Source organism: Neurospora tetraspora (assembly GCF_033439725.1).
Source record: "Neurospora tetraspora strain CBS 560.94 chromosome Unknown B0H65scaffold_3, whole genome shotgun sequence".
Lineage (NCBI taxonomy): Eukaryota > Fungi > Ascomycota > Sordariomycetes > Sordariales > Sordariaceae > Neurospora > Neurospora tetraspora.
The window spans coordinates 3152929-3165297 of NW_026944385.1; the positions used below are offsets into that span (position 1 = coordinate 3152929).

Below are 12369 nucleotides of genomic sequence, written 5' to 3' on the forward strand. Positions count from 1 at the left end.
TGTGTATGTATAGAAGAGTCCTGTGGAACCAGAGTTGGGGGCTCCTAGAGTATTAAGGAGGTCTGCACCCAGATTCTGGGTGGTTGGGAGGCTAGTCCTCATTCAGAACCCCCTTCTTACTGGCTGGATTTAACCCTCCAAATTGATACACCTCCCCAGTTGAAGTCTTATAGAGATAAGACTGCCCAATACTATTTAGAAATAAAGCTATTTATAGTATTATGTGACTACCCTAAGATTTATCTCCTTATTAATCTTATTTATTTCGATATATACTATTATATTCTCCTATCTTTTCAATTCCCTATCCTTTATTAATTCTATCCCTACTAGCTTCTTAAACGCTATATGCCTCTAGAGGTCTAGTACTTTCGTTAAACCGTCTATAAGTATTTTGGCCGTCTCTAAATACTTGATTTTTATCCTTTTAGTAAATACTTCTTACTTTACTTAATATTTATAGATATTTACGTATTTAAATTTTATTACTAGCTTCGTAGCTTCTATAGTTAAGGTTCTAATAATTTATTAATTATTATATTCTAGGGTGGGGATAGGATTAATTAGCCTTACTATAAGACTAATAATAAATTTTATTATAAAAAGAGCTTCTTTAGTTATATTAGTAAGCGTAATGAATTTTGCCTTGGTTATAGAGGTGGTTATAATTACTTGTTTAGTAGTATTCTAATAAATTAGCCTCCAACTTTAATATGAAGTTAGTAAGGTCGAGGCTTTTAATGTAGGCAAGTAGCTCCTCGCTCTAATTACGAAATTTCGAAGGCCTATCGAGGTAGGGATAGTTAGTCTTTAGGGAAGATTTCTTAAATAGGGATATAGTTATTTAATTTGGTCGTTATAGGGTGGTTCGAGAGGTATTAGTACGTAGATACTCGTACTTCTATAGATATTGGCATAAATGTAAATATTGCGAGTTAGATTGTTAATTATTAGAATATATAGTTAAATTAAAAGGTGGGTAAATCTCTATATTGATATATATGTGTAGAAGAGTCTTGTAGAACTAGAGTTGGGGGCTCCCAGAGTATTAAGGAGGTCTGTACCCAGATTGTGGGTGGCTGGGAGGCTAGTCCTTATTTAGAACCCCTTCTTACTGGCTGGATTTAACCCTCCAAATTGACACTCCCCTCCCCTCCCTACCTCCCGTCCCAAACAATGGGTAATGCCCAAAAGCATTTCAAACATGGGATTTTCTCCCGATTCGCATCTCAGCGATCGATTTCTCCATCTGCCCGTCACCACACTCTTTTTTCGGGTTTGAAATGCCAATCCAAAACTGAAAAGAGGGAAAAAATGGAATAAGAGATCTCCTACACACGTGTGGATCTACACCGTCGATCTCTCTCTCTCTCTATCCGGTCTCTGATCTCTTTCACCCTTGTGACCGCCGACGACCCCGTTTAAAACATCATCTAAAAGCCAAGCAGGATGGACACAAACCCCCAGAGCCCCTATGATTGACTCTTTTTGACTCTTCTCGGCCCTCTCTATTTTGCCCTGCCCGGTTATCGCCGCTCTATATAAGGCAAAAAAAAAATCAAGTTTCACTCAACGACACTTGCTCTCTGACTTCCGCCTCCGTCAGTCACAGAACTGCCGTCAACGACTGACTACGTACTGTAAAAAGGCACATTGTGAACCTACGACGGCTCCGTCAGGGCGGACAACAAGGACCACTTCAGTTGTGAGAACCAATCGATCGGCAGCTAAACAACCCGGAATACTAAACAAGTTGCTCCACCAAATGACGTCTGGTTGTCGCCGCACATTCGAATTTCCCCGTTAACAAATAGACTATAGCCTCCACTCGCTCCCCCTGATAGACTTGATTACTTGGACCCCAAGACCCCTCCCTGAATAGCCTCCCTCGCCTCCATCTGGGATCGAGGGTATGTAGTGTACAATGCCATACTATACTGCAGATACCCGCCGGGATGAGGATCATCTATCAATTCCATTGTATCCAAGAACCCTCGAGTACCTATAAGGCTTTTCGAACAAGAGACGCAAAGCACAGATAATAATACCTATTAGGGCTTTTCAATAAGAGACGCAAAGCACATATGATCATGTAGCAGAGATCCAGCCCTCTGATCCTTACTGTCTCCTAAACAAAAGGCAGTATAACGATGGATGTCGCATATCGTAGTGCTTTACAAGTTTTTGTGTGTCTGTTTATGTGTGAAATAAATCGGTACGCGCGCCAGAGGAACGATGTGGTGTGCATGGTATCTCCATCAAATTCAGATTTCCGCTTTCCTTGCCTTCCTTTTCTACATGACCAGGCCATCAACGGCCTGATTGCGTGCTCAAATGTTTCTCCGCGCTCTTAACATGATTCCCTTGCCCATATTCCTGTCATTTCCTTCTCCTTCAATGCCATCTATATCCTGATTTCCAAGTATCAATCACCCTCTTAACTCAATGTTTGCTTTTCCTTCTCCTACGTCCATCAGATATCATCCCCCTTCCAAGCCCACTACCCCAGACACTTTCTAGCTGCTAAACCGCTCCCGAATCAACTGCTGAGATTCGGGGCCAAATTGCTGCAGTACGGGGTCGGGCGAAGTACCGGTGGCTTGCAACAGGTTCTTGACAGCGGCAATCACGCGCGCGAGAGTCTGTCCGCTCAAAACGTCCACCTCTAGCGCCTGTGCAACATAGTAGAAAGCCTTGGCGGGTTGCGAAACAACGACAGGATGTTGCCTATTTTCGGGTCAGTATTTTCCACGTCGCCATGTCAGGACAAGAGACTTACTTTTCAATGAGCTGGGTCATGAAGGCATAGGCATAGGGCGCCGCCTCCTCGTCGTTCAAGACCGGCAGTGTCTCAAACCACTGTGTCGCAACCTGGTCGGGGTTGGCGACTTGAGAAGAGTTGAAGTGCAGGATCTTGGCGATGGCAGCGCAGGCATTCTCCGTAGCATAGACGTTGTCCTCGTTCCGCGCATCTGGGATCTGCGTAGCCTTGAAAAGAACCTCGACGGCTTGGCCCACCAACGGCGCCCAAGCCTGGCCGCCATGGTGGGCAGCCACACCGATGCCATATGCCGCCGCCTGACGAATGGCGGGGGAGGCATCCTGGCAGCCGAGAAGCAGAGGCTCCGAGATGTACTGGGCGTAGTGAATGCTCTCCGCGCCACAGTATTCTAGAACGTCATCCATAATGCACAATCCCCACTGGCGCTGCGTGGTGTCATTCGAGCTCAGGAAGCTGCTGTAGGTGGGAAGCAGGCGGCTCCACGTGCTCAAGAAGCTTGCGCCGTGATACTTGAAAACGGCATGGAACGCCTTGTTCATGTCCGAAAGGAGCGTTTGGTCATCCTCAATGGCCATCTGCATCTCTTCCGACTCATCCTCACCATCTTCACCTCCCTGTTCCTCTTCGCGAGCGGCTGCCCGATCCTTGTAATCCTCGAGCGTAGAGTGAACGCCGTCGATGAAGCGGGTCATGTGCGTCTCATCTAGGCAGGCAGTGCCGATAACCTCGATGGACTCATAGAAGCATTGGTACATCTCCGCGAGCGTATCAATGGCAGGCTCGGCGCTAAGAACGTCGAGAAGCTGAACGACAGTGCTGGTCCACAGTCCCTTGAGCTCGTTGGACCCGGGGCCGTACTGCTTCTTGTACGAAATGAGCAACTGCGGAACAAGCTTTGCCGACATGTATCTGACAGGGTCGTGGAAAAAGAAGGCAAGGCCTGGAAGAGCAATCTTCTCCATGATGTCTGCGACATAAGGCGCAAAGTCACCCTCAAGAACCTGAGCATACACCACTAGAAGCTCAATGGCCATGTTCTTGTCGTCCATGGTGCTGGTACGAATACCAATGGTCTTACCACGGAGCGGGACAAGCTCCCACCCTTCCTCGGTCTGCAGCTGCTCAATCTGCTCGTCGTCTTCCAAAAGCTGGATATCGGCCTTAGCGCTAGCGAGCTCGAGGAGTGGCGGCATAACCTCGGGCAGGTAGGGAAGGAAATCCCTCCCCAGCACGCGGCACATTCTTCCCCAGCAGTGCATGAGGTACTGAGCCTGAGGATCGTCGGGGTCGGTAATGTTTTGCTGGATGCTGGCCAAAAGCTGCACCAGCGCCATGGCATCAGCGCCGAGGCGCTCCTTTCCAACCGCAAGGGCGATCAGGGTGGCGCACTCCATTGCCTTTGCGCGGAGGAGGCGGACCTCCTTCTCATTCTCGCGCTGCAAAACGCCCATCAACAAGGGCATAAGAGTATCATAGTACTTGGCAAATGCCTGCTCGGCGGCGTCAGCAATGGTGGCGATGGTGGACAAAGCCTGCTCTTGAACGTAGCGCTTTTCATTCTGAAGAAGCTGGAACAAGTGCGACAAGAGGTTGTCGAGGTAAGGCTCAAGGACGCTCTTGTCAGCCTCCTCACAGAAGTTAACGAGCGCCGCAGCAGCATGTGACTTGACCCGTGCCTCGGGGGCGTTAAGGACAGGCACAATGGCCGAGAGGACAATGTCGTAGTACTGCTTCTGCATAGTAGGAGCAAAGTCAGTGCTCATCTGGCCGAGGGCATTGCAGCCAGCCCAACGGACACGTGGATGGGGGTCCTTGAGAGCCGGGACAACTAGGTCAAGGACCTGCCTCAGTTCACCAATCATCTCCTCGCGGCAACCTTCCGAAATGGCGGACAGAGCCATCAAAGCAGCGTGACGGTCTCTCCAAGCCGGAGAGTTCATCATGCTAGGCAACCAGCCGAAAATGGGGCTAAGAATAGAGGCGCCTCCGAGCTTGTTGGCGAGACGATCGAGACACTGCTCACCCGCGACGTGGTTGGAGTCGCTCTCGTCCGTGTCGAGATCGTCGCAGCCAAGCCATTCGGCCGCATCATCGTCGTCCTCACCAAGATCCGTCATCAAACTCAGGCACTGCGTGATCATGTCCTTGGTGTAAGAAGCATCCTTCTTGCACATGGACGGGGCGTAGTCGGCAAAGGTGGCCATAAGTTCCAGCGCATTTTGGCGGCAGAGGTCTGTGAGCTCCTTGTCTTGAATGACCGAAATACTGAATCCAACAAGGGTCGAGAAGACGGTCTTGAACATTTTGGGGGAACTTTCGGCCAAGTCGATGAGGGCGATGAGGGCCTGGCTAAGGTCGTCCGAATCCTGCGAGTCCTTGATAGGAGGAAGAATGTTCAGGAGCTGGGGGAGGAGTTCGAAGTACTTGGCCTGGTTCTTCTTTCCTAGGCTGCGGAAGAAGGCCGCAAAAGCCTCCATAGCAGCAAGCCTGACGGCAACCGACTCGTCCGTGAAGGCCTTGGCGAAGGCCATAGCTACGGCATCTTGATGTTGTTTCTCAATGATGCTAGGGGTAGCGTGAAAAATACGGAAGGCGGTCTCGCGCTTGCCAGCATCGGCTGCTTGGCTGAGGTTGAAGAGAGTCTGAAGTAGTTCTGGCCAATTTTGGTCATTGTCATAGTATTGCCTAGCAATCTCGGCGACTGCATCACCAATCTTGTTGCGAACGTTTCTGTCTGTCTCGGCAAGGATGGCCTCGAGAATCTTGGTGCGGACAGCGACAGCCTCGGCGTTATCAAGGGAAAGGAACATGTCCGTGGCGGCCTCGGAAGTCGGGGTGGCCTTGCGGGTCTTGAGCGTTATCCGGCGGAAAATAACGGCGGCAAAAGAACGGACCTGCAAGATAGAAGAGAGAGTGAGTCTAGGATTTTCAGGGCAGGCCTAAGCAGAAGAGGGACGCAAGAAGTCATACCGAAGCGTCGCTTGATCCGGCGATCTGCTCGGCCAAGCCCATCAAGAGGAGGCCGGGCCGGGAGCTGGTCCAGTTGTTTTGCAAGTGCTCCTCAGCCTGGGAGCGAATGCTGTTGTCGGCCGACTGAAGAGCCTGGAGAAGCTGGCTCAGCTCGGCCGTGACATCGGCGGGAAGGACCGACATGATGAATGATGTTTGTTGCGAAGTAAGGTCCTAGTTGTGTCTAGTTGGTGCCGTGGGGTCGGGGGAGCAGAAGAGTGAATCGCAAGCACACTGCACTCCTTAGACACAATGTGCGACCCTGCGTTGTCGTCGGCCGGCGGGCTCTGGAAGAGGTGGGATGTGGTTAACGATGATGGCCCGACAACAACAGAACTCTCGCCGAAATGTAATACGGCTTGAGGACTGAAAGAAATGCGGACCAGGGAGGACGGACTTGGTTGTGGACACGGCAACGGTGCGGATGGAGAAGCTTGAAGTCAAATGCCAAGTCGATGATGGATTTATTGATAAGAATCGAGACTTGAATGAATCAAGTCGCGATAAAGGACGCGTCCGAAACTCGACTTTGCTCCAGTCAAAGGTGGATTTGGATTGTCGAGGATTCGTGATTGATGGCTCTGGACTGGCTCGAAAGAGTCGAGGGGAATAATGGTGAGCGCAGGAGGGGGATGGACCGTATGAGAATGGACAATATTTTTTTTGATTGGGTCTGGCCAACCCGAGCGCATGGAGGGGGCCGAGGGGCACACTGTAGTGACAAGTACCTCTTCGGCATAGCGTAGGGCAGGCAGACATTCCACTTGACTCCAATTACCTCTAGGCGCCCAGGTTCCTGCCGAGTCGCTAACATTCCGTTAGGGCGCAGCGCTGTTTACTAAGGGCTTTCCCAGTGAATGGCTATCAGATGGCTACCAGAAGTCCGCTAAAACTACGGAGTGGGGCAGTGGCATCTTGTGTCCATCCGGCTCAGGCCTTCAGGTTCTTTCCCAAGCTCCAGGGCGGCCCCAGCTTCCACAACTTGTGTGCCCGGACTTCCACTGGGCATGATGATCATGATCAACAGCAAGGGAAGCAGGAGGTGATGGCCCAGAGATGGAGGTGACAAGAAATGGTGAATGGAACCTACCTCCAAAGCCCAGATGCCCGCTTCATGATAATCGATAAGAATTGTGCAGGCTGCCTTCAGTTCGCAGCTACCTCTACCTAAGATTCCGTTGGGTGCAGCAGCAACACACAGTCAGCAGCCCCAGGTGACAGCCTCAGCCCTGCTCTGACCTTATCGCCGTACATACTACATAGCTCTGCCCTATTCGCACGCCTCAGTGTGAGTGTAGCAGGACCATCAAGAATGAGGGGAGGCTAGTGCTTCCCGCGCATAGGCTAGACAGGGGCAACCCCGCACCATCACGTTAAGGTATGGGTATGCTCAGGATACGTGCCGCGGCTGGACCATCGTCATTGCTCTCCCGTTTGGGACTTGCCATAGGTTCACTCTCGACTCGACTGGCCAATGCTTTGCTTCGTCAGTTTGGTTTTCACTTGTAACAGCCCGACCTGAACTTTCTCTATCTGGACTCTGTCACCGTCACTCCATACACTCTCCTGCCATCCACTTTGATACCACTACTATCTACCCGGTCGCGCAAAGACGGCCGCGGCAACAATCCTGAAATCGCAAAGCTCGAACGATACGTTCCTGCGAGCATATACCTTCCGAACAACGGAACCGACTATGACGGCAGCGGTCACCGTGGAACTTGGCAAAGATACCAGTAGTAGCTTCCGTCCTAGATCAATCTACCGAGATTTGTCTCCAAGCTCTCTTCTTTCTTCGGTCTGATCCGCATCATTGCCGTGTCCGACGCGAGTGCCTCAGCTTACGTACAGTGTTACAACAACGGAAGCCTCGATGGAGTCCTCATCAGAAATCCCAAAATCGCCCTCGCCTGGCACCTTCCCGGTCTCTGACGCTGCCTTGTCCGGTGCCTCGCTCCCGTCTCCTCCAGAACGCCCCAGCTCTCAAGGTGGCATCTCGTTGTCCAAAACAGCCAGCAATGTTTCCTCGCATTCGCACCGCCAGAGCTTCGCTGAGAACCAACGTCATCCGCCTCCCTCGCCGCGTACACAGAGACACCCCTCGTTCACACAGCAAGCAATTCAAGACCTGATGAACCACCCACCGCCAAACCGCCATCAAAACCCTCGCTATGTCGGCCGCGATTGGCGGGACATTGCCATTGGCGAGTTATTGCAACCGGATGAGGTTAAATGGGCGGAACTGGACACTAGCATCCAAGAGGCTACCAAGGTGCGACAGTACCTCTTCTCCATGACTGGACCTTGCTGATATAGATCATTACTCACTATCCAGACCCTCTTTCAAAGTAGTCCGAACAATGTCGTTGTTGTCCGCCAGGACTCGTCCTCCAAGGAAGCCATTTCTACCTTCGACCACAGCGATCTCAACGACTACCTTTTGGTCGTGGTAGGCCTTGCAAAGCCCCAAGAAGAACAGGTCGCTCTCTACAGAGACATCTCCGTCAAAGCCCAGTCTCAGGCAGAGATTCCGTTGCGCGACCTCCAACCCATCTTCCGACATGAGGAATTGGTGAAGCTCCCGGCCGATTCCACCCTCGACAAGGCCATTGAGGTATTCGGAGGTGGCATTCACCGCCTTCTGGTTACCAATAAGGACTCGGAAGTGGTGGGTATTTTGAGTCAATTGCGCTTACTCGAGTTCTTCTGGAACGAGGCCGTCAACTTCCCTGAGATAGATCGTCTCTACACGATCGCACTGCGTGATCTTCAGATTGGGACGCAGCAAATCATTGCCATCAAGTAAGCCAACTCCGCATTTAAAAGGATGAAACCGTCTCGCTAACATTCCCTAGCGCCGATGCTCCTCTTGCGGATGCCCTCTTTCTCATGAGCTCCGAGGGCCTGACATCCGTCGCTGTTGTTGATAATGGCCACAACGTTGTGGGAAACATATCCACCGTTGACGTGCGCCACCTAACCAACGCCAACAGTCTGCCCTTGCTCAAGGCTTCGTGCATGCATTTCATCAGTGTTATCCTCTCCGAGCGCGGTGTCGAGCATGGCCGTGACTCCTTCCCGGTTTTCTACGTCAATCCGTATTCTACTCTCGCTCACACGGTCGCAAAGCTGGTCGCGACGCAGTCTCATCGTATGTGGGTGGTCGAGTCCGCTTCGCCGTCGCCTAGCGCCCCGGCTACGCCTTTACTGCAGGCATCCAGCTTGCCTCCCCTCTCAACATTATCACCTCCGGTTGCTTCCCCCGGAAGAACGGGCAGTCCTGCCTCTGGATCAGCAACGGTTGTTGTTCCTCCACCAGGTGCCATCACGACGTCGACACCCCAGTCGCCGTCAACGCAAGGACCATTTACATCGGTTCCAGCTTCAGCGCTGCCAGGTGCTGGACTGTCAGGGCGGTTGACAGGTGTGGTATCGTTGACGGATATCCTGAACCTGTTTGCAAAGTCAAGTGGCCTGAGACCGTTGGACCCTAGTGAGCAACGGGCCAGGAGAAGACGGAGCTCGAGCTCTTCAATCCGGCCCACGCTGGATATCGGGAGAGATAATGGAAGAGGGAGCGTTGATTCCCGAAGGTGATGTCCGGTGCAAAGAGACAAGAAAAGGTATGCAATTCGAACAGGCTAACGTAGAGTTGACGAATATTTTTCGATAACCGGAGGGGGCGGACTATTCAAGACAGCCTTGATATGCACGAGACAGAATGATGGATGGAAACAGAAGGGGTATATGAAACAGTAGCTGCTCAGTCATGTTATCATTACCTTCCCTGTGTTTATCTAGTAAAGACTTCGTCGTGGGTGGTTAGCAACATTGAGACGGTTGCTGTCTTATTTCTTTACACGGGGTTCCATATATGAACTTGGCCTCTCAAAGCTGTAAACGAAATCGATATACAAAATCTCTTACGACCATCAATTAGTGCAATGAACAAATGGGGAATGCACGCACACACCACAAGTTCCAACTCTAGAAATAGGTTTAACGTCTGCAAACTCTACGTTATTCATTCAGTGGTCTGCCACCCTTTCCCTCGTAGTGGTGAAGAGTGTGTGGCTTTCACGTAATAACGACATTATGAGGTTCTTAATACTGATACGAAGATGAGGGAGGCGAGTAGACTGAAACGGGGAGGCTCGTAAATACCTTCCTTCCCTCTGGGCGTACATACATTTCTAGCGACTTGTCTCAAACGACCGCATTCACACCAAGCATCCGGTTCAATACTACACCACCCACACACACACACACACATACCCCCTACCGTTCGATGGGCTTGCTTGGTCGTTCGTTCGTTCGGTAGCTCATCTACTGCCGAACGAACGACGGGAGCTCGCATTCGTAACCCCTCATTTGTACCTAGGCAAAGGCAGGCAAAGGTAGCTCGAATAGGTTAAGTACCTACTCGGAACTCGGTCAGAAACCAAGGATCGGAAAACTGCTCTCATCCTTCTTCTTCATCATCTTCTTCTTCTTCTTTCTCTTGCTCTACTTACCTACTTTCAACGCCAACACCAACACACCAACCAAGACAAACAATAACTGACTGAAGACATGAACATCATCATAACAGGCGGCGCCTCAGGGATAGGCCTCGCTCTCACCCGCCACTTTGCTTCCTTGCCCCTTTCTTCTTCTTCTTCTTCTTCTTCCCCCTCCCCTTCTTCTTCCTATTAACTTCTTCCCCCCAACAAGACGAAAAAGTATCCCAACAACAACAACAACAACAACAACAACAACAACAACAACAACAACAACAACAACAACAACAACAACAACAACAACAACAACAACAACAACAACAACAACAACAACAACAACAACAACAACAACAACAACAACAACAACGCGGTCGTCGTCACCGCATCGTAATCCTCGACATCAACTCCCTCCAAGGCCCTTCCATCGCCGCCTCCATCGCCGCCGAGTTTGACAAGACGTGTGAGGAAATAAAATTTGTCAAGTGTGATGTGTCTAGTTGGGAAGAGCAGGCGAGGGCGTTTAGGGAGGTGGTGCCGTCGTTGTTTGGGGGGAGGTTGGATTTGGTGGTTGCTAATGCGGGGATTGGAAGGGGGCCGGAGGCGGAGGGGAGGGTGGTGGAGGATTATTTTACATGTAGGGGGGATTTGGATGTGGATTTGGATGTGGAGGGGGATGGGGATGGGGAGGACGATGGTGGTGGTGATGAGCAGGGCCAGGGCCCGGAGAAACCGGGGTTGAGAGTGTTGGAGGTTAATCTTTCGGGGGTTGTTTATGGTAAGTGGAAATTCTCGTTTCATCACTCTTTGGAGGGAGGGAGGTAGGGAGGGTGTTGTATCTGGTTTTTCTTCATTTCTGGGTTCTCAGGTGTTTGGTGTCTGTCTGAATGGGACCGTGATATATGAGTTGGATGGATGATGATGGGCTGAAGAAAAAAACGGAAATGGAATACTAACTAATCTCCGACCTTGCTCGTGATACACAAAAAAACAGCTGTCAAGTTGGCGAGTTACTATATGAACAGGAACCCTCTTCCTGCTCCAACTTCTCCTTCTACGGGATCAGCATCATCAAAGCCACCAAGAAGAGGATCGATAATCTGCACCGCATCCAACGCCGGACTTTACCCGTTCCCCATCTCGCCGTTATACGCGGCCTCCAAGGCCGGGGTGATTGCGCTGGTCCGTTCCGCGGCGAGGGTTCTGGCGAGGGGAGACATTCAGATCAATGCTTTGGCGCCTGCTACTCTTGGTTAGTTTGTTTGGCTTCTTTTTTTTTTCTCTCTCTCTATCTTCTTTTTGTTTCTTCTCTCTTCTCTCTTCTTCGTCGAGATCCTCTCAAACCCATCCATCTATCTTCCTTTCCCCCTTCCTGCCTCTCCCACAAACACCCACCCACCCACCAACCAACCAGCACACCATGTACCAAAGCTAACCCCATGCGTTTTTACAACAAAACCCACAGAAACAAACATAGCCCCTTCCAAGGAGCTCTTCAAATCCATGACGCTAACACCCATGGAAGTCCTGCTCCGCGGCGTCGACATGTTCCTTGCGGATCCGAAGCTGACGGGGCAAGTGGCAGAGATCCACGGGAATGGGACGGGGGCAGATGATGGCGATGGCGGTGGCAGTGGCGTGACGATTCGACCGCATCATGAGTTTGTGGATGAGGCTAGCGAGAGGAACATTGAGGCCTTTTGGGATTTGGGATATGCTTGACTTTGATTTTCTGATGGAGAGGGGGAAGGGTGAGTGAGTGTCTTCTGGCTCACGCGGACTTTCTGTTCCATGTTATTGAAACATCACACAAACCTTATCAACTTCAATCAACACGACTGAACGCAAATAAATGGCCGACAACGCTCATCCATTTTGTATAGGCAACTACCAATAATATTTGTTTTACCTGCATGATAATTTATGCATATCTAATAATTGAGCAGGGTATCATCCAGCAGAGAGGTTTCCATTCCATTCCGCTCATCCCATTCACATTTCGCTGTCCCTCCCCTTAACTCCCCACTTTCCCTGCCTGCTGATGGGGGAAAAAAAAAGATAAATAATAATGCCCTGCCCTAT

General features: G+C 50.7%; 3 protein-coding genes across 3 annotated transcripts; 2 read left to right on the forward strand and 1 right to left on the reverse strand.

Moving 5' to 3' along the window:
* Positions 1 to 2516: 2516 nt before the first annotated feature.
* On the reverse strand, positions 2517 to 5935 carry B0H65DRAFT_571700 (armadillo-type protein; the record flags this gene model as incomplete). The annotated part of the gene is made up of 3 exons (XM_062830486.1): positions 2517 to 2727; positions 2780 to 5676; positions 5753 to 5935. The coding sequence occupies 3 exons, from the start codon at positions 5933 to 5935 to the stop codon at positions 2517 to 2519; spliced, it is 3291 nt and encodes a 1096-aa protein (XP_062683197.1).
* Positions 5936 to 7221: 1286 nt separating this feature from the next.
* Positions 7222 to 9863, forward strand: B0H65DRAFT_557372 (uncharacterized protein). Its single transcript, XM_062830080.1, has 3 exons — positions 7222 to 8063; positions 8127 to 8593; positions 8647 to 9863. Exons 1-3 carry the CDS (start codon positions 7665 to 7667, stop codon positions 9386 to 9388), a joined length of 1608 nt encoding a protein of 535 aa, XP_062683198.1. The 5' UTR covers positions 7222 to 7664; the 3' UTR covers positions 9389 to 9863.
* Positions 9864 to 10668: 805 nt separating this feature from the next.
* On the forward strand, positions 10669 to 12009 carry B0H65DRAFT_423499 (uncharacterized protein; the record flags this gene model as incomplete). Its single annotated transcript, XM_062824461.1, has 4 exons — positions 10669 to 10905; positions 10978 to 11065; positions 11282 to 11539; positions 11753 to 12009. Coding segments are annotated over 4 exons (840 nt in total), but the record flags the coding sequence as incomplete, so codon positions are not given.
* Between the last annotated feature and the right edge of the window lie 360 nt (positions 12010 to 12369).